Source organism: Nelumbo nucifera, chromosome 7, assembly GCF_055504915.1.
Source record: "Nelumbo nucifera cultivar China Antique chromosome 7, China Antique-T2T, whole genome shotgun sequence".
In the NCBI taxonomy this organism is placed as follows: domain Eukaryota; kingdom Viridiplantae; phylum Streptophyta; class Magnoliopsida; order Proteales; family Nelumbonaceae; genus Nelumbo; species Nelumbo nucifera.
In genome coordinates this window covers 47,280,507-47,300,715 of record NC_142655.1, presented here as the reverse complement: position 1 = coordinate 47,300,715, position 20,209 = coordinate 47,280,507, and the positions used below count along the sequence as shown (strand labels likewise).

The window sequence follows — 20,209 nt, the reverse complement described above, 5'->3', positions numbered from 1 at the left end:
ATTTTCTATCATTGACTTCATAGTATTTCCGCTTCTTAGTGGGGTCGCATGGTCGCACCTATTTGGTGAGACCCTACATCCCTAGTATTGTGAACTGTGTTCTCATCGTGTCTCACTATTTCTCAATCTAGAGTGAATATTTACCCTTTCTCATCCCAATTGAGGCAACCAAACGAACTATTAGTGTTCAAAATTAAATGCTATCAAGTGTTTTAGTTTTTGTTTGTTCTCTTTGTTTGTTGTGATGGGATTCTCTTCAAGTAAAAACTCTCCACGAACCACAAAAGCATGGGAATCTAGCTGTTGGGAACATCTTCCCCTTGAATTTAACACACATTATGGGAGATATTCCCAATGTGTGGCTAGGTGCTTTGTCTACAGCCTTTGTGCTTATAGCAATCTAAGATCTTGTTTAGTGCTTGTTGTTTCTCCTTCATTTTTTGAAAGGCTTCTTAAAAGAATCAAAACCCCTATGAATTTGATAAAAGCAAAACCCAATGAATCCAATCATATGGGATTTCCTGAAATAAAAAATCATGCAAACGCCATGAGAGTACTACATCTAGCTACACCTAGCTAGAGAATCTCTCCCAATCAAAGATATTATAGTTTTTATCTTAAACGATTAAACCTACTCTTGTATTTGAACCAACATCTCACATTTTCAATTCCAAACCATTTTAAAGAAAACTTATTTGTATATATAGAAAGAGGAATGTAGAGGTCAAGGGTCTCTCACAAGAGGCCTCACATGGAGTCTCCTGTTCTCTCCTTCACACATGTGAAATATTAAAAACCCTCTTGTGCCTTTTTTTAAAGCTAAAACTCTCTTGTGTCTCCTCATAAAACCCTCTTCTCATGTCTTAATTTCTTCAATTAAAATAATAAATACTCTTTTCTAATAAAATCTTTCTTAATAAAATTAACCCTCTCCCATTAAATATTTTTATTTCTTATTAAATTTTTTGGATTAAAATATAGGTGTATAAATTAACTGAATTGGGTAGGATTAAGGAATTCGGATTAGTCGAACGCCTTAGCTGTTCAATAGGCTTGGAACCAATGATAAGACTCTAGACTAGTGATAAAATACATGGGCCTCATATTAAAAGGTTGAATGATTGTGAGCCCCATGTATTTTAAGACTCGTGTGGATTCTTATCATTGGTTCTACAACCTACTGAACAGCTAAAGCATTCAATTAATCTTATCTCAGGATTAAGGGCCAACCTTAGACCCATTCCAACATGGGCCTTCGCTTGGACTAGAACCAAACTGATGTCAAAACAACCTAGCCATAATTGTATTCAACGTTTGCTTGGTTGTAACACCTAATGGCCCTAATCTTTCAAGGTTTTGAAAGGCTAAAGGCATTATTGAAGTGTAATGGCCCAAAAAGGTGAGGCATAAGCCTTAAGGCATTGGGAGGCATAAGCCTCAAAGCCTCAAAGCTTAAGAATAAAATTAATTAAAGTTCATTAATTAATAGAAGGTATAAATATCCAATAAAATAAAAGTTTATAAACAATAATAAGTTTTAGTAGTTAAGCATTAAATAAAATAATAATGAATCAACTAATAACAATAAATTTTAGAATTATGGTATTAGAAGAAAGAAATAACTTAGTTAATTTTATCAATACAAAAGAAAATCAATAAAAAGAAAACAAATCTATTAGAAAAAGAAATGAGAAAAATAGGAAGCCATGTTAGAATAAGAATAATAAGAAAAATCACTTGATATATCCAAAAGAAACTAAGAACTGGATTAGCCTGTTTTGTATTCAAAACTCTCTTAAAACACTAAGAGAACTTGATATTTCTAATTGGTTTTCATTTTTACTTTTTATTTATTTGGTTCATAATAATTATTGAAGTGTTTTTTTCATATACTTTAAACTAAAAAAATGAATAATTTTTTTCATTAAATCAAATAATCAGTTTTACTTGAGGCTTATGCCTTTCTTTTCAAGCAATCATTAAAGTTGGTTAAAAACAACGACATGATGATTACCAGCTTGTCTCATGCTTAGGATTTCTGGTGTATCTAAACACGTTGAAATGGAATCTGTAATTAGGAGTTTGGGACTACGGTTGTGTCGCTGTACGGAGTAAGAGAAGACTCACCGGCGACTCACAGAGACCTCGCCAACTCGCTTTCGCCGGTGAGCGTTGGGTGGAGAGATTGAAGCTTGAGAAACCACAGCGGAGGCGATATATTTTTGTATTATATTTTTTAGGATTTCCCCATTTTCTATTTGCGAGGATGAGTTCACCTAGGCATTCAAATAGTAGTGTCAGTGACAACAAAGAAGAGAGGCCGAGGTTCTTCGACGCCAAGACGAAGGCCTTGTGCTGGGCCAAAGCTTCTGTTGTCCCCGGCCGCCACCCTGAACGGTGGCGATATGATGCCGCTGGTAACATCGTCTGCAAGAGGTTTTGCAATTGCCAGGGATGTCTTTGTTTCGAGTACGATCACATTGTACCATATTCGAAAGGTACTCTGTAATCCCATTCATTTTATTTGTGGCGGTTCCATTTGCATTGGCCACTATCTTTTTCTGGGTATTTGATTTTTCTGTCGAACTTTAAACTTTTGTTTTTTTTGTTCGTTTTATTTTGATATTTAATTAATTGTTCTTATTCTAGGTCTGGTATTATTAGGCTGTTAATCTTTGTCGATAATTGTGGTTTCTTCGTACATTTTATATTGACTTGAATTGTAACTTCTAGGCTGATAGTTTTTCTTTTCAAACGCTGGTCTGATGTGTCAATTTCGATCTTTACTTGATTAATTTCTTTCCTGGGTATGGTTTCTTATTCAGCAACTTTCTCTTTCTTTTCTTTTTGTTATTTCATATTGGTTTCGGCTCTAGTTGTTACTTTTAGAATTTTGATTTATTTTCTTATTATTCAGCGACATTTTTTTATTATAGTTTTGGATTATGGATTTTTTCTCAAAATTGAATTATGTTGTAGGTGGGGAATCTATAGCAGAGAACTGCCAAATTCTTCAAACCAGGGTCAACCGGTTTAAATCGGATAAAGCAGTGGTGGATAGAACTGAATTGGAAGGTTTCTCTTGTGATGTGAAGTTTACTGGTATGTTTTCTCATTTTGGTTTTATTTCAATCCCTTTTCACCCATTAGTCTTTGTTATTGAATTAAAGTGTTTCATCAATATGTTTTTGTTTAGTTGTTAGCTTCATTGGGATAATGAAAGAATATTGCAAATCCAAACCACAAGATGATGTAATGAGTTTCCTTGAACGAGAAATTAGTTCATGAAGAATTTCACAAGGGACAATTTGTTTATCAAGAATAACTACAACATTTTATTAAAAATTAAAGCAAAGTACAAATAGAGCAGAGGAGAGATAAATTCTCTTAACTCTCCTCCCCATAAAACAAAAAATTACAAATCAGCCTAGAACATTTGATCTTGTCCCACCCCTGTTTTTTCTTTTCTTTTTCTTTTGAGAAACGTTTAACCAGATTTCATTAAAATAAAAGGGAGTACATGAGAGGATGTACAAAGCAGGGGAAAACCCCAAAGAATATAAAGGAGGAATCCTATCATTATACAGATTTTCTAAGCAAGCATCCAATTTAGCTAAGCTATTGCAATAGGATTAAGTTCCCTAGGGATCCAAAACAGGTTGCATTTAAGCTGTCTAAGGAATCCCTTGCTTCTGCCAAATAATGGCTTAACCTCCATGGACCCCTTCCTTGCTCCTTAACCATTTGATGGTATTTTTTGAGTCCCCTGCAATGGAAAGGTTTTGAATACCCAAGCTTTTAGCTATTCTGATTCCAGTGAGAGCAGCCAACACTTCAGCCTTGGTTGAGTCAGTAAAACCGATTGGTCCACTGAAAACCCAGCAAGTGTTACCTCTTTCATCCCTTACGATACCCCCAATTCTAGTAAACCCTGGATTGCCTACAGCACTCCCATCAAAATGTAAAATCATCCCTCCTTTACTGAATAAAGTTGAATGTCTTAACGAAGTCTGAGTAGAGTGAGGGAAGAAAAGAATGGTTTGTAAGTTTCTGTTAAGGTCATTGATTGAGAGACTTTGGCAGCTCCGGATTAGCAGCCCAAAAGTTATAGAGATAGGTAATGTCTGAAATTAACTCTTTTAGAGTTCTGACCTTGTTTCCAAATAATTGCTTGTTTCTTTCCTCCCAAACTCCCCACATAACTGTATGTAACACCGTTTGCCAGTAGGCTTTGCCTCTTTTTCTTAGGCCACAACCTTGCCTCTGATGAACAAAGTCTTGAATATGCTCTGGGTTAACCCAATGGTAACCTATCAGGTTTAAGAAATGCAGCTAGACCTTTTGAGTGAAATTACAATGGATAAGTAGGTGGTCAGCTGTTTCTCCATTTTGCAAGCACAAACAACAAGCATGAGGAGAAATGTAAAGTCTTCCCAAACTTTTCTTCTAAAGGAGATCACAGGTGTTTATTCTCTTTAGACATACACTCTAGAAGGGATGTGATTGCACCAGATTTTCTTAAAGGGACTTTAAATATACCTGTATCAGTCCTAGGTTGAGTTCGAAACCTGTTCAAGAAAAGAAAAGAAAAAGAACAGAATGAATTGGTTCTACCACCCCCCTCATTGGCTTTTATATTAACTTAATAAAAAGATGATACAATGACAAAAGTACCTCTATCAACAGTGACAAAGAGAAAAACAAGAACTGTAGCCTGAACAATTACAAATAAAGATGGGAAGTATATTTTTGCGTATAAAACGCATATAAAAAAGAACTAAGTATCTTTGTCTACATCTCTACACTCCCCCTTAAGTTGGGAATAGATATTGAACATTCCCAACTTCCATAAATTTGTCTCCATCCTGACTTTAGTGACTGCCTTGGTGAAGAGATCACTAAGCTGCATATTAAAGGCGATATATGGCAAACACACTTCTTGGGAGGCTATTCTCTCCCTAATAAAATGTTGATCCACCTCAATGTGTTTCCTCCTGTCATGCTGTTTTGGGTTATGGGCAATATTCATAGCAGATTGATTGTCACAATATAGCATTAAGGACTTCTCATGCTTAATTCCAAATTCTTCAAGTAAAGATCTCAGCCACAGAATTTCTGCCACTCCATGAGCCATAGATCTGTATTCGACTTCAGCACTTGAATGAGCCACTACATTTTGTTTCTTACTTCGCCATGAAACCAGATTTCCTCCAACAAAGGCATAGTACCCAGAGGTAGACCTCCTGTCATCTGCACATCCAACCCAATCCACATTAGTATACACCTCAATCTTCATATGACCATTATTCTTGAAGAGTATTCCATGACCTGGGCACCTCTTGAGATATGCTAGGATCCTCTCAATAGCTAACAAATGAGTGGTTACCGACAACATAAGAAATGTCAGGCCGAGTCCCTACCAGCTGTTCATACATGGTCTTGTCATCAAGAGGTTCACCTTCTTCTGCACTTATCTTTTGATTCAATTCAATGGGAGTATCTACAGGTTTAACCTCTAATTTTCTTGTTTCCTCCAAAAGGTCAAGGACATATTTCCTCTAAGAAATGAAAATACCATGCTTAGATCTAGCCACCTCAATTCCCAAAAAATATTTGAGATGACCCAAATATTTCACTTCAAACTCTTTGTGAAGTAATTGTTTGAGGGAATTAATCTCATCAACATCATTGCCTGTTATCACAATATCCACATATACAACAAGAATTGTCAAGGAGGAATCACCTCTCTTGAAGAAAAGTGTGTAGTCTGAGTGAGCCTACATATACCCAAATTTCTCCAGAGCAAGTCTAAACTTGTCAAACCAAGCTCTTGGAGATTGCTTTAAACCATACAATGCCTTCTTGAGTCAGCAAACTTTCTTGCTTGCATCTATATCATAAAAAGTAGGAGGTAACTCCATATACACTTCTTCCTGCAAATCACCATTGAGGAAAGCATTCTTGACATCTGTTGCTGCCATGGATGGGTTAAGGGCAACAAGGTAACTTCACTTCCTTAGCCAAGGGCTAGTATGTCCAAGGGCTGATGTATTCGAGGGCTTCAGTCTCCGACCTGTGAACAAGAGAGCATGTCAGAGGCCTCGGCTGTTATCCTAGGGGTAGAGACTGCGACGGTCAAGTTAGTCAAGTGTGTAGCAAGGGGTCGGACGAGGCTTGAGTAGAGAGGGCTCAGACGAGGTCACCTGAGTGCTAGAGAGCTTGAGAGTAGTAGAAGCCAAGATAGGTTACCTGGGAAGTGACACACTAATTTATACTTGAGCTCGCATGGAGTTGGTTAGCAACGGACGGCTAGGATTGCATCCGGCTGGTGCCATGTGGCACCATCTTAGGCCTTGCAACATGCACCTACGTCAACATCCATTTGAAACATGAGCCATAAAAATTTGCATTCAGAGATAACAGAACACGAATAGTATTCATCTTAGCAATTGGTGCAAAAATCTCAGAGTAATCAAATCCATAGGTCTGTGTATAACCCTTTGCAACAAGATGAGCTTTATTATCTTTCAACTGATTCATCTGCGTTATGCTTCACAGTGAACACCCATCTGCACCTAACTGGTTTCATTCCTTCAGGTTGATTCACCAACTCCCATGTCTCACTTTTAACGAGTGCATTCATTTCCTCCTTCATAGCATCCTTCCACTTAGGCATCGAGAGAGGTTCCTGCACAGTTTTAGGAATGGATATAGTATAAATGGATGCCAAATTGGATTTATAGGATGGTGAAAGGTGCTCATATGAGAAAAACTGAGATGTGTAGTGCATAGTGGATGTGGTACATCTCCATTTCCCTTTACAGACTGCATTTGGAAGGTCAAGATCATCAATAGAAGGCAATGGATCCATGATGGTAGTCTTAGGAGTGGAAGGTGAAGATGTAGCATCTGGATCAGGTGTTGCAGAGGAAATGGGAACTGGCTTGGGTTGACCAAGAGCACCAAAATCAACTCGCCTCCACTTCCTATGGAAAACCTTCAACTCCTTACATTTTTGAGAATGATCCTCTTGATACATTTCCTTTTCAAGAACAGGGATAGGAAGGGGAACTTCAGGAATAAATACACCTCTTTCATCTCTCTCCCCCTGAGATGAAACTCCTAGATAATAAGGAACATCCTCAAAAAAGGTAACATCCATAGACACAAACCGAGAGCTAGAAATTCGGTCATAACAACAATATCTCTTTTGATTTTATGCATAACTAAGAAAAATGCATTTGGAAGCTTTATGATCAAATTTAAAACGATTAAGCCCCAAGATTTGAACAAAACATGTGCACCCAAAGACTTTAAGAGGGATGGTAAACAAGTCTTTCTTAGGATATAATATGGTAAAGGAACTCGGTTAATGAGATACACAACCATATGAATTGCATCCCCCCAAAAACGTATAAGGACATTTAAATTTAGCATAATGCTTCTTGCAACCTCAAGGATGTGCCTGTTCTTTCTCTCAACTATTCCATTTTGATGTGGGGTATGAAGATAGGTGCTCTGGTGAATAACCCCATATTGAAGGAAGTACGAGTTCAATGATTTGGTGAAGTACTCATTGGCATTATCAGATCTAAAAGATTTGATTCTAACCCCAAATTGAGTGAGAACCATTTGATGGAAAGCACAGGTCAAAATAGGGACCTCATCATGGGAACACATAAGATAAACCCAAGAGAAACAAGAATAATCATCATCAAATAACAAGAAATACTTGTATCCCCCTATAGCAGTGATATGATATGGTCCCCAAACAATCAGTATGCACAATTTCAAAAGGATCAAGGCTTCTTGTATTACTCAAAGTATAGATTGATCTACAATGTTTTGCCTACTCACAACTTTCACGCTTTAGACTGCACACTTGGACTGATTCAAACAAAGTAGGAAAAAGACTTCTTAAAGACCCACAAGACAAATGACCTAACTAATTATGCCAAAGCATAATCTGACTCACAGACTGAGAGAGAAAAGACTTTTCAACTCCTTTATTTCTTCTAAGTGGATGCTCAAGCAAGTAGATCCCATTCGCCTCATAGCCAGTTCTAATCACCTTCTTTGTCACCAGATCCTAGAAAACACAATGATCAGGGAAAAAGGTCACTGAACAATTCTGACCTTTAGTAATGCTACTAATAGAAAGTAGGCTAGTACTAAGTTTGGGCACATGTAAAGCTGATGATAAGGAAAGTGCATTAGACACTTTAATGTCTCCCTTGCCAAAGATGGGAACAAGAGAGCCATCAGCAATAGAGACCTTGTCTCTTCTAGAGGACAAATGATAAGAAGAAAACAGTGAGGTTAAACTGGTCATATGGTCAGAGGCACCCGGATCTACTATCCAAACAAGATCAGTGTTACCTGGAGTCAAGGCATGATAGGCAGTAGCTCTTGTACTTGAGTGTGCAAAAGCTGGAGTGGAGGTAGAAGGACATGGGGTAGACTGAGATGGTCTAGTAATGCCGGCTTTATTCTCCAACTGTGTCAAGACTGTCTTGACAGCAGGCAAAGCATCCAAGGAAGTAGATCCAGCACTAATAGAGGATGAAACATCTGTAGCAATGTCAACATTTGCATTTCCCTTCTTATTCTTAATTCATGAAGGTGCCAACTGAGGATGAAGCTTCCAACAAGCCTCTTTATTGTGTTTAGGTTTCTTGCAATAGTAACAAACGATCTCCTTTTCTTCTTCCTTTCTCACCTTTCTCTCCTTATCAACATAGTGCTTTGGCTTCATAGCTGCTAAGGCTGATTCAATTTGGGAATTTTGTAGCATAAATTTCCTTTTGCTCTCCTCACTATGCACTAAAGAATATGCTTGAGACAAGGAAACACTTTCCCTATTAAGAAGTTGCTATCTCACTTTATCATATTCAGAATTCTGCCCTACAAGGAATTCAAAAACCATATTTCTTACCACTAGTTTGTTATATGTTACTGCATCCTTTTGACTTTCCCATTCAATTGTCTCCAAGTGATCAATTTGGCTTCATAGCTGCTAAGGCTGATTCAATTTGGGAATTTTGTAGCATAAATTTCCTTTTGCTCTCCTCACTATGCACTAAAGAATATGCTTGAGACAAGGAAACACTTTCCCTATTAAGAAGTTGCTATCTCACTTTATCATATTCAGAATTCTGCCCTACAAGGAATTCAAAAACCATATTTCTTACCACTAGTTTGTTATATGTTACTGCATCCTTTTGACTTTCCCATTCAATTGTCTCCAAGTGATCAATTTCATGCCATAGAGACTTCAAAGTTGAGAAGTAAATCGACATAGGTTTCTCCACCTGTTTCAGATTTGCCACTTCAATTTTCAGCTCATAGGCCCTTGCTACATTAAGGGGCTGAGAGTAAGTTTCCTTCATATTATACCATATGTCTTTGGCAATCTTGAAGGGATGAGATATCCATCGTATGGATGCCCGAATCTTGCGGAATAGAATGGGCGAATTTCAAAAATTTCTCTCCATCCTACTGGGAATCGTATTCCCTATTTTAGAAAAATCATATTTTTCAATGATCAATTTTGAACCAAGAACCGAACCAGATCTGAACAAAAAGCAGTAGGAGAGGGATATACCTGATACAGAGAAATAGTATCTCCCAATGGAGGTGTTCATGCCCAGAGAAGGAACCAAAAACTGCTCCCACTGAAGATGGCGCAGTGCAGGATGGACTAGGACCAGCAGCGTTCTTCAAAAGAACCAGATCCTTTGCAAGAATCAGCTGGACGACACGTGAGCACTACTTCCAATCAGCCCTTTCACAAAGGACTGATATCAAGATCCAATCTTGATCACTCCCACTGATAAGAGGAGATCAAACTGGCAGATATGGCGGCGGCAGGAAGGAGGCGACAAGAGAGATTTAGCACAGTGATGCTGAATTCTCTCTTTTGTGATTTCAGCTCTGAAGACAGGATGTGTTGTGTGTCAAAAGGCTGCTGCCCCCTCCTCCTTTTATAACCTTAAAGGGATCAGCTCCTAATCCCATTAGGAGTTGCTGATCCAAATCATATTTGGATCAGAATTCCCTTTAAGTGATAAGGGTAAACCCTTATCTTATCTGCAAATTAGATCAACCTTCTCCTAATCTTATTAGGAGGTTTCCAGATCTGAATCACATTCAAATCTAGACTCTCTGATGGATAGGGTTAAGACCCAATCCTATCTGCTAATCTAATCTCAGAATTTTCCCCTCATTTAACTGATCAAATCAGCCCAGTTCGACATGGGCTTTAGGCCCAATAAGGTTATGTGCTCACTTAGCCTTCCAAACTGTTGCCCAGTTGGGCTTCCTTGTATGGCGTGGGACCCAAACATTGATCTACACATCAGCCACATGGGTTCAGCCCAGCCTTTGTTACAAGGCCTGGCCGAATACACTGTTATGGACAGTGCACCCCCTGAAACCCATCTCATGGGCTCTATGGGCCCAACACTTACCCTAAGTGGTCCCTGGGCCAAGCCACCTTGTAACACCCAGGGACTGTGGGCAGATGCAAGATTAGCCCATCAGGTATTACTTTCAATGGTCTTACACTTAACCTCTCAGCCCATAATGATCATACACTGCTCGACAAGAGAGGACCTCTCCCTCGGCTGCAAGGAACAGTGCTGCACTCTCCACTCACATGGATCCCGGGAATTAAAACCTTTTGCAAACGTTTGAAACCGTAACATATATATTCTTTTATATCTCATATAAAATATATTTTGCAAAAAAAATCTCAACAATTGAAATCGGTTGCCGGCAGTCTTGGTTTCTATCAGAGAGAGTGCATCCCGATCATTACCTTTGTCCGACAAAGGGGCTGATCCTGTCACTATGATCACCCACTCAGATGAATTCTCGGACTGTCCCAACATACCCAGGTTTTGACCCCCGCTAAGGATCTCACTGATTGGCATATCAAAGACAGCCCAATCCGACACCTAGTGCAGTATCATAATCGAGTCTAGGGGTTAGGTGTAACTTTCCAGTTTTGCCCATCAATCTCCAAGATTCAGGGCAATACTGGAAATCTGGTCCGGTTCAAAGATTCAATTAATCCTACACTGCATGTGCCTTGGGTCTCACCCTGGCGGCTGAGACAGGCCACCCCAACATTTGGCAGCACACCAGTGTCAGCCTTGGTAGGATAAATCTCCCCAGACTTATCCAACGGCTGTGAACATTCTAAACTAACACGAGTCTCATAAGTGTCCAGTTTAAGGGTATTACACAGAAACACACCACAGGAACAGTTTTGCCCATCAATCTCCAAGGTTCAGGGCAATACTGGAAATTTGGTCCGGTTCAAAGATTCAATTAATCCTACACTGCATGTGCCTTGGGTCTCACCCTGGCGACTGAGACAGGCCACCCCAACATTTGGCAGCACACCAGTGTCAGCCTTGGTAGGATAAATCTCCCCAGACTTATCCAACGGCTGTGAACATTCTAAACTAACACGAGTCTCATAAGTGTCCAGTTTAAGGGTATTACACAAAAACACACCACAGGAACAGTTTTGCCCATCAATCTCCAAGGTTCACGGCAATACTGGAAATTTGGTCCAGTTCAAAGATTCAATTAATCCTACACTGCATGTGCCTTGGGTCTCACCCTGGCGACTGAGACAGGCCACCCCAACATTTGGCAGCACACCAGTGTCAGCCTTGGTAGGATAAATCTCCCCAGACTTATCCAACGGCTGTGAACATTCTAAACTAACACGAGTCTCATAAGTGTCCAGTTTAAGGGTATTAGACAGAAACACACCACAGGAACAGGAATCAAATATGTACTTTATTCATTTACAATAAATTCATAATGTACATCATTTTGATTGGAGCTAAGGGCATACAACTGTCTAACAAATCTTTACCCAAAGATAGTTTCTACTGATATGAGTCTGCATTGAGTTGCAAAGCCAAGTGACAACTAGGTAGTTTTCTTGAACCCACTTTGCATAGGAAGGGTCTTCCTTGGCTGGCATCTTAGTGTCACCATTTACATACCCTAACTTACCCCTTCTTTCAGTGGCCATCATCGCAGATTGAGCCCACTCAAGATAGTTTTCCCCATCAAACTTAATGGTTGTATTCTGGAAAGAGTTGCTTTGTGTCACACTACCAGCCCCTACAAGTCCTTCCCCTATTGATTTAAACTCAATTCCAATATTCTCCATGCTGGACTGAGCAAGATATCACACTTCCCATCTCTTTTCTAATAGAGAGATGATTCTTTTAAAAAGTTCAGCAGTCAAGCTGTAACCAATCGGCTGCAGCACAAAACTGGTTGTTCCAACAAGGAAAAACCCAAGAAAACAGAGGAGAACACAATAGAAGTTTCAGCTGCAACTTCCAGAGATCCCTGAATGCTCTCCACTTGCAGTCGAACTCTAAAGAAGTCAAAAAACTACCCAGAAAATGCTGAGCGCCACCTTCAATCTGAGGTTTGAACCCTAAACCTCAATCGAACAAGTATCTCTGATTCTTCTTAGTCATTGGGCAAAACAGAAATCAGAATAGTGCTATAACAGTGCACCAAACTCCATTGACCTCCAAGAGTCAGGCAAAAAAAAGGTCTGAAATTCCAGCCTTATAGAGTCTCATGCAGCCAGCTGGGCTAGGCATCTCAAGGAGGCTTATGCCTCTTATGTTCTGAACTACGCCTCATGCCTGTAGGTAGTGGAACGCCTCACGTCATGCCTCCGCATTTTAAAACATTGCGTAGAAGTTTTTCTGTCCTCCACACATTCATTTGTGATTAGGATGCTGTCCACAATCTGTCTTTCTTTGACAATTACAAACTGATTTGGGGATATTAGATCTCCTAAGACTTTTTTAAGCCTCCTTTCTAGCACCTTGGCCAATATTTTGTAAATGTTCCCTACTAAGCTTATTGGTCTAAAATCCTTGACCTCTAAAATTCTCCTTTTCTTAAGGATGAGACAAAGGAAGGTAGAATTTATGCCTTTGTTTACAATGGTAGAGGAGTGGAAATCCTTGAAAAACTCTATTAGATCTTCTTTATCAATATCCCAGTACTTTTGAAAGAAAAAAAAAAATAAGGGGAACCCATCTGGCCCAGTAGCCCTGTCTCCATCCATGCTATAAACTGCCTCTTTGATTTCTGTCTCTTCGAAACTTCTTTCCAACCATGATTTCTTGTCTAAAGGCAGGCTTGAGCCTTCCCAACTCCTCAAGAAGTGGCTGCAAGTTCTTTCCTTAGAGTAAAGGCTTCTAAAGAAAGAAAGAAAAGCTTCTGTTATCCCCTCCGAATTCTCCACTTCCCTTTGGTCCACTTTGAATTTGCTAGTACATCAGCAAAAGAATTAGCACTCCTTTTAACCCATTGCAGTTTTATTTCCATGTTTTGTGTCAGCCACTTAAACTTCTTCCATTCATTAAGATAGCACCAAAATTCATCTTCTTCCTTTGTGAACCAACCTACTACCAACTTTGAGTCACCTTCAACAATCAACTTTCTAATGTTTAATTCCTTCGCTCTTTGTACTCCTTCCAAAGCTGCCAAAATTCTGGATATGTTTACATTGGCTTAAAACACTGGATATGTTTACAGAATTCTCAGTGGATAATTTCCTAAGAAAATGGGAAGAAATTGCAAGTTCAGCCTTAGTTAAGGCCTCAAGTTCCTACTAGAACCCTCCACATCTTGGCTTTATCAAACTGAATTTGATGGTAGTAGTATGGGAAATCCAGGGTCCTCGGGTATTGGGGGAGTTCTAAAGAATGAAAAAGGGAATGTGATAGCCATGTTCTCTGGCCCAATCGGAGTGGGAGATTATTCTCTGAGGGTTGAGGTATTAGCAGCCCTGGAAGGGGTACAAGTTCAGCCTCAGTTAAGAAGGGCTCAAGTTCCTACTGGAACCCTCCACCTCTTGGCTTTATCAAACTGAATTTTGATGGTAGTAGTATGGGAAATCCAGGGTCCTCGGGTATTGGGGGAATTCTAAGGAATGAAAAATGGATTGTGATAGCCATGTTCTTTGGCCCAACCGGAGTGGGACATTCGAGGGCTGAGGTATTAACAGGCTTGGAAATTGAATGGTAGGTTAGGGAGTTTCTGAACAAGGGATTGATACAATTTAGTCACAACCCATCCCATTCCCATTTGCGTCACTTGTCCTCTTAGTCTAAAGGAAAGATGGTTCATGGCATTTTTGCATTAACTTTTGGGCTTTGAACATGATTACGGTAAGGGATTGCTTTCCCATACCATAGTAGATGAATTATTGGACGAATTGAGGTACATTACTGTCTTCTCTAAGCTGGACCTGAGATCCAAGTACCACCAAATAAGGGTACACCCGATGTTGTGGCAAAGATCACTTTCAAAACACATGGTGGACATTTTGAATCTCTGGTTATGCTGTTTGGGCTGACCAATGCCCCCGCAACATTTCAGGCTCTTATTAATGACATATTTAGGCCTTGTGTAAATTTATTCTTGTTTTCTTCAATGACATCTCAGTCTATAGCCAAGATTGGGAGCAGCATTTGTAGTGTCTCAGGACCACTCTGGATCTTATGCCACCACTAGCTGGTCGGGGTTGTATTGGTGCAAGAAGGCCGACCCTTGGCCTATTTTAGTAAAGCCTTATCTCTGCAAGCTCAATCTTAATTGGTATATGAGAAGGTGCTGATGGCTATTATTTTAGTAGTTCAGAAGTGGCTCTTGTATTTAATTGGGCGCTGCTTCACCATATGGTCAAACCAACACAACCTTAAATTTCTCATGGACCAGCAGATTTTGATGCCTGAAAGGTAGAAGGCCTCTAAGCTCATGGTGTATGACTACCAGATTGAATATAGGGCAGGGCCAACTAATATAGCAGCTCATGGTCTTTCACGTAGCATTGGGCTTCAGTCCATGGCAGTTACCCAGCCCATCTACCCTTTGCTTGAAGCCCCAAGGAAGGATGTTAAGACCAATTAGCATTGGGCATCATCAAGGACCAATGGGCCCAAGACCCACCCACAGTGCTGTATTATTCAATGTTGGGCATGTGCTATATTACAAGAGGAGAATGGTGTTACCTGCAATCCCTTACTTCAGAACTACTCAAACTGTATCATGATTCAGCTTTCAGAGGGCACTTAGGAGTCCTTTGAACTTTTAAGTCCCTACTATGGGTAGGAATACGGAAGTCAGTCCAGCCTTTTGTGGCAGCTTGTGGAGCTTGTTTGCAGCCAAAGTACCCCACCAACTTCCCTTGGGGGTCTTATAGCTGCTGCCCATACCTTCACAACTATGGCTCAATGGTTTCATTTTGGGGTTGCTGTCATCAGTTGGGAAAACAATTATCATGGTCATAGTTGATCAACTCTCCAAGCACGCTCATTTTACCACCCTCCCTCACCCATATTCGGCCTCTTTGGTAGCAGAAGTATTAGCCAATGAAGTCATCAAACTTCATGGTGTACCTTGAACCCTAGTGCCTGATCGAGTTACATCCTTCATGTGCCAATTTTGGACTGAAAGTTTTCATCTCCAAGGTACCCACCTGGTTCAATCAACAGATGGACAGACAGAGATGGTCAACAGATGCTTGGAGATTTACCTTCAATAAGCACCCCAAGTTGTGGGTAAGATGGTTACCATGAGCCGACTTTGGTATAATACCACATTTCACGTCTCAGTGGGGATGGCACCTTTCTGGGTCCTGTATGGATGGGATCCCCCAACAATTCTCCCTTATGAAAAAGGCTCCATTACAGTTGCATCAGTAGATGAACAACTCCCTTAAAGAAATCCGATCTTGCAAGAACTCAAGCACAATTTGGCTCGCACCTAGAAGATCATGAAGAGTAGTTACGACAGAAAACATAAGGTCTCTTACCAGGTTAGCAACTTAGTATTCATTCGCTTACAGCCTTACTGCCAAGCCTCAGTGATTTGAAGGTCTTGGCACAAGCTGGCACCCCAATATTTTGGCCCATTTCCCATCCTACAACAAATTGGGCAAGTTGCTTACAGGCTAGGGCTCCCTTCAACATCTAAGCTCCACCCTGTCTTTCATGTTTCCTTAGGAAATATATCAGTGGAGACATGATTTGCAGCTCTACACTTCCTGAATTCACTGCTGATGGTCAGTTGGAGGTGACACCAGAGAAGATAATACATATGTTGGACCAAACAAGGCCACGAACTTATCAAAGAAGCACTAGTGCTTTGGTACAACCTGCCATGAGATTTTTTTTGATCAATTATTTCATTAGGAAAAGAAAAAAAATACAAGAGAACACCAAGGAGAGAGGTAAACTCTCTTAAGACTTGAACCTCCTTTCATTAACATAGTTCCACCATCCAGCTGCCTCCTTTTTTAGCCAGCCCACCACTAACTTTGAATCACCTTCAATAATCAGCCTCCTGATATTCAATTCCTTTTTTCTATGTACACCTTCCATCACAGCCTTGATTTCAGCCCTTAATGAATCACCAACACCAATTGGACCTGAGTAGAGTACAATAATTCTTCCATCATTTTGAAAAACACCCTCAATGCCAAAAGGAACTGGGTTCCCTTCTCTTCTTCCATCAAAGTTCAGCTTGATAAAACCACGAGTAGGCAGGAACCAAGAATGCCTGATTACATCTCTGAAGGTGCTGAACCAGCCACTTCCTTCCACTTCCTAAGTAAGTCAACAGAAGATATATTTTCAAAGTAACTCATGGACTTCACCCAATGGACCACTCTAATGTTGATGGTTTCAATGAGTGTTTCTCTGCTTCTCTCCTTATTTGAAACGTTATTTGATTCCTTTCTTCCCTAACTGTCCAGCAAACAACAACTCTTGTGCACCTCCATAGAGTTCTTCCCCTTTTCTTTGGCCAAATAACAAAGGTAGAAGCGAACAAGCTTTGTACATTTGGTGGGCGGTTCCATTTGCACCCGAACAAAGAAAGGGACAATTCCCAAATAACATAAGCAAAAGGGCAAGAGATTAACAAGTGATATCAAGTCTCACCATTAGTCTTATAGAGAGTACACCAATGGGGGGACAGACACCAATCACATCTCTTTCTTTGGAGTAAATCACAACTGTTAATTTTTTCCAAGAAAACTTCCCAACAAAATCCACCAACCCTAGGTGGACTCTGATGCACTGTCGCGGCATTAGGAACTAGGCCACTTGTTCATGTCTCGGCCCATGTACCTCTTGGCTGGTTAGTCGAGGGAGCAAGGCAAGGGCCATCTGCTTGGGTATTCGATTTTCAATGTTCTTATGTTTAATGGGAGGATGGTTATTCCCTCACATTCAGCCCACCTTCTGGCCCTATTGGAGCTGTTCCATGCTTCCCTTGGTGGTGGTCATTCTGGAGCTTTGCATACTTACCGATGGCTGGCTTCACATTTCTATTGGGTATGCATGAAGAAGCATATACGGGACTGTGTAGCTCAATGTTCAATATGCCAATGACACAAATATAATAGTCAAACACCAGCTGGCCTACTTCAGCCCATTCCTCTTCTTGAGCATGTTTGGGATGAAGTCATGATGAACTTCATTATGGGCCTTCCCGCCTTGTCGGGTAAGATAGTCACTGTAGTCCTTGTTGACAGACTTTCAAGATATGCACACTTTGCACCATTGCCACACCCATATATGGATGCACAAGTGGCTAAGGTCTTTATTCAGGTTCTTGTCTTCATGGGACACCTAGGTCTACTATTTCAGATTGTGACATGGCCTTTATGAGCAAATTTTTGTATGAATACTTCAAGGCCCAGGGGACCAAGCTCCATGAATCGACCATCTACCATCTGCAAATGGATGGCCAGTCCGAGGTGGTGAATCGTATTCTTGGAACTTCATTTTTTTACAAGTGATTGCCCATGGGTGTGGCTCAAATGGTTGCAGTGAGTGGAGTATTGGTACAATACCTTGTACCATGCATCACTACGGGCTTCTCCATTTAAGGCTCTCTATGGGCGTGGCGTGCCCTCCTTGCTGTGGCTGAGGTGGATGACTATTTGGTTCAGTGAGATTCTGTCCTTAGGGACCTTAAAACCCATTTGCTTCATGCTGCAACAGCAGATGAAAATGAATTATTGTAAGAAGCATTGGGATGTGACTTATGAGGTAGGCGATTGAGTTTACTTAAAGCTTCGCCCCTATAGGCAGAGTAGCTCGGCCAAAAGGAGTTCCAGAAGCTTGTCCCCAGATTCTTTGGGTCATTCCATATCCTAGAGAAGGTGGGAAAGTCGCCTACAAGCTTGATCTTCCAGGCTTATCCAAATTGCACCCCACTTTCCATGATTTCCTGCTAAAGAAACATCTGGGGCCCATTGCTCCTGTTTCACAAACATTGCCAGAGTTCTTGGAGGATGGCACCCTACTGCCAGAACCAGCTCAAGTTGCTGATTACAGAATGATTAAGAAGGGTAATGCGACAATCCAGCAAACCTTGGTTATTTGGAAACATCTTCCAGTTGAGGATGCCACATGGGAAGACTACCATGCGATGCTGTGGCAGTTCAGTCATCTCAACCTTCGGGACACAGTTGCTCCTGAGGGGGTGGGATTGGTAAGAGTGATGAGCAGGGTAAAAGCCAACTCAGGCCTGTGGGGCCTATCAAGAATGTATATGTCAGGGGGCCACTTAGCAGGTCCAGTATCTGTTGTTGCTGTAAACAGTTGTTACAGAATGTAATAGCAGTGTATAAATAAGGCAAAAAGGGAATGAGAAGGCAAGAAGAGTTTCCTTCCATCTCTCTCTCTCTCTCTCTCTCTCTCTCTCTCTCTCTGATGACTGGTTCAGGAGGCCAAGTCTCCCTTGAAGTGGACTCCTGAGGTGAGTAGGAAGTTACCAGAAACTTCTATTTCACTTTACAATAGAGTCAGTGCATTGCCTATCTCTGTGCAGCTCCTATTATAGCGAATGTATATAAATGCCTCATATGCTTTTCAGAACACTGGTTTGGATAGGACAGGGGAACTAGCAAACTCTGAGCTTCTTCAATTGGATAATTATGATCATTTAGTTTCTTGTTCCCATTTTGCCTTCTTTGTTAGAAAATCCAAAAGAAGTGCTATAAATTTAACACTTTTTGATCATTGAACTGGGATACTATTTGCTTTGGAGATCTTATAGGTGGAAACTTTTAACCCATGAACACAACAGATATTGATCAAAAAAAAAAAAAAAATGAACACAACAGATCAATGTAGACAGCAGTCCATTGCACCTTGCACTGATGCAAGTGTTTATCTCTTGCCGGAGGTCCCACATGGGGAATGACTATGATTTACTTGTATATCATTTAGTAGATACAAGGAATGTAAATTTTTAATGGCATTTGAAAATACAGCTTCATTGTGTAAATTATGGGTGATAACAATAATGCTAACAACATTTATAAAAAAAAAATAATAATGCTAACAAAAATTGAAATGAGGCCATCCTTGGTTGTTAAGAAATGGATCAATTTATACCATTAAGTATCTTGATGATGCCTCTATTTCAGATTCTAAAACTCATGCATTGCAATGATATGAGAAAATTCAAACTTAAAATTGGAATGATTCTTTGGTGATTGGTGCTAAAGTGAAATGATCTAGCTCTAGGTGACTTCCAAATTCCCCTTTGATGTTCCAACCATTGGCTGATGCCCCCTAGATGTTCCGCTTATTATAAGTGGTTGGTGGTTGATACCAACGTTAGTTGACCCTGCAGACAAGGAGCTGGACATTATTGAAATGGCTGTTTATGGAGATGTGCTACGACCTGGTAATCAATGTCGTTGCAGAACTGTTGCTGAAATGCTTGGTCAATACAAGTCAAAGGATCGCATGGCTGCTTGCAAACTTCCACAAAGTGAAACTTTATAGGAGATGAAGTTAGAGATTGCAGGTTTGATGCTGTGTACTAATTATATCTAAATCTGTGATCTGATATTGGATGTGGCAATCGATGTCTTCGTTCATTAATCGCGTTTTGTAGTGTTGTATCAAATAAATTGAATAGACACCTGTACGTCATTGGATAACAGACCTTGGGAACATTTTCATATTGCAAAACAGGGATATCTTTTTGTTTTTTTAATCTTATTTTACTATTTTTGGCAATTTTGCCCCAACGCCCTCCTCACACATAATAAGAAGATTGCAAATAACTAATACACCCCTAATTGTTCGCTTGAACAGTAGCAATTGATGGTGTTTGGTATTTT

The 20,209-nt window shown here is 40.2% G+C and overlaps 1 protein-coding gene across 1 annotated transcript; it reads left to right on the top strand.

Moving 5' to 3' along the window:
• Window positions 1–2,074: 2,074 nt before the first annotated feature.
• On the top strand, window positions 2,075–20,082 carry LOC104609461 (HNH endonuclease domain-containing protein). Its single transcript, XM_010275785.3, has 3 exons — window positions 2,075–2,498; window positions 2,980–3,102; window positions 19,714–20,082. Exons 1-3 carry the CDS (start codon window positions 2,267–2,269, stop codon window positions 19,866–19,868), a joined length of 510 nt encoding a protein of 169 aa, XP_010274087.1. The 5' UTR covers window positions 2,075–2,266; the 3' UTR covers window positions 19,869–20,082.
• Window positions 20,083–20,209: the final 127 nt, after the last annotated feature.

What these genes read in the sequence shown, in the direction of transcription:
- LOC104609461 (XM_010275785.3), top strand. Translation starts at nt 2,267, where the DNA reads ATGAGTTCACCTAGGCATTCAAATAGTAGTGTCAGTGACAACAAAGAA. An exon ending in CATTGTACCATATTCGAAAG is followed by an intron (nt 2,499 to 2,979) that starts GTACTCTGTAAT and finishes ATTATGTTGTAG; the next exon opens with GTGGGGAATCTATAGCAGAG. An exon ending in TTGTGATGTGAAGTTTACTG is followed by an intron (nt 3,103 to 19,713) that starts GTATGTTTTCTC and finishes TTGACCCTGCAG; the next exon opens with ACAAGGAGCTGGACATTATT.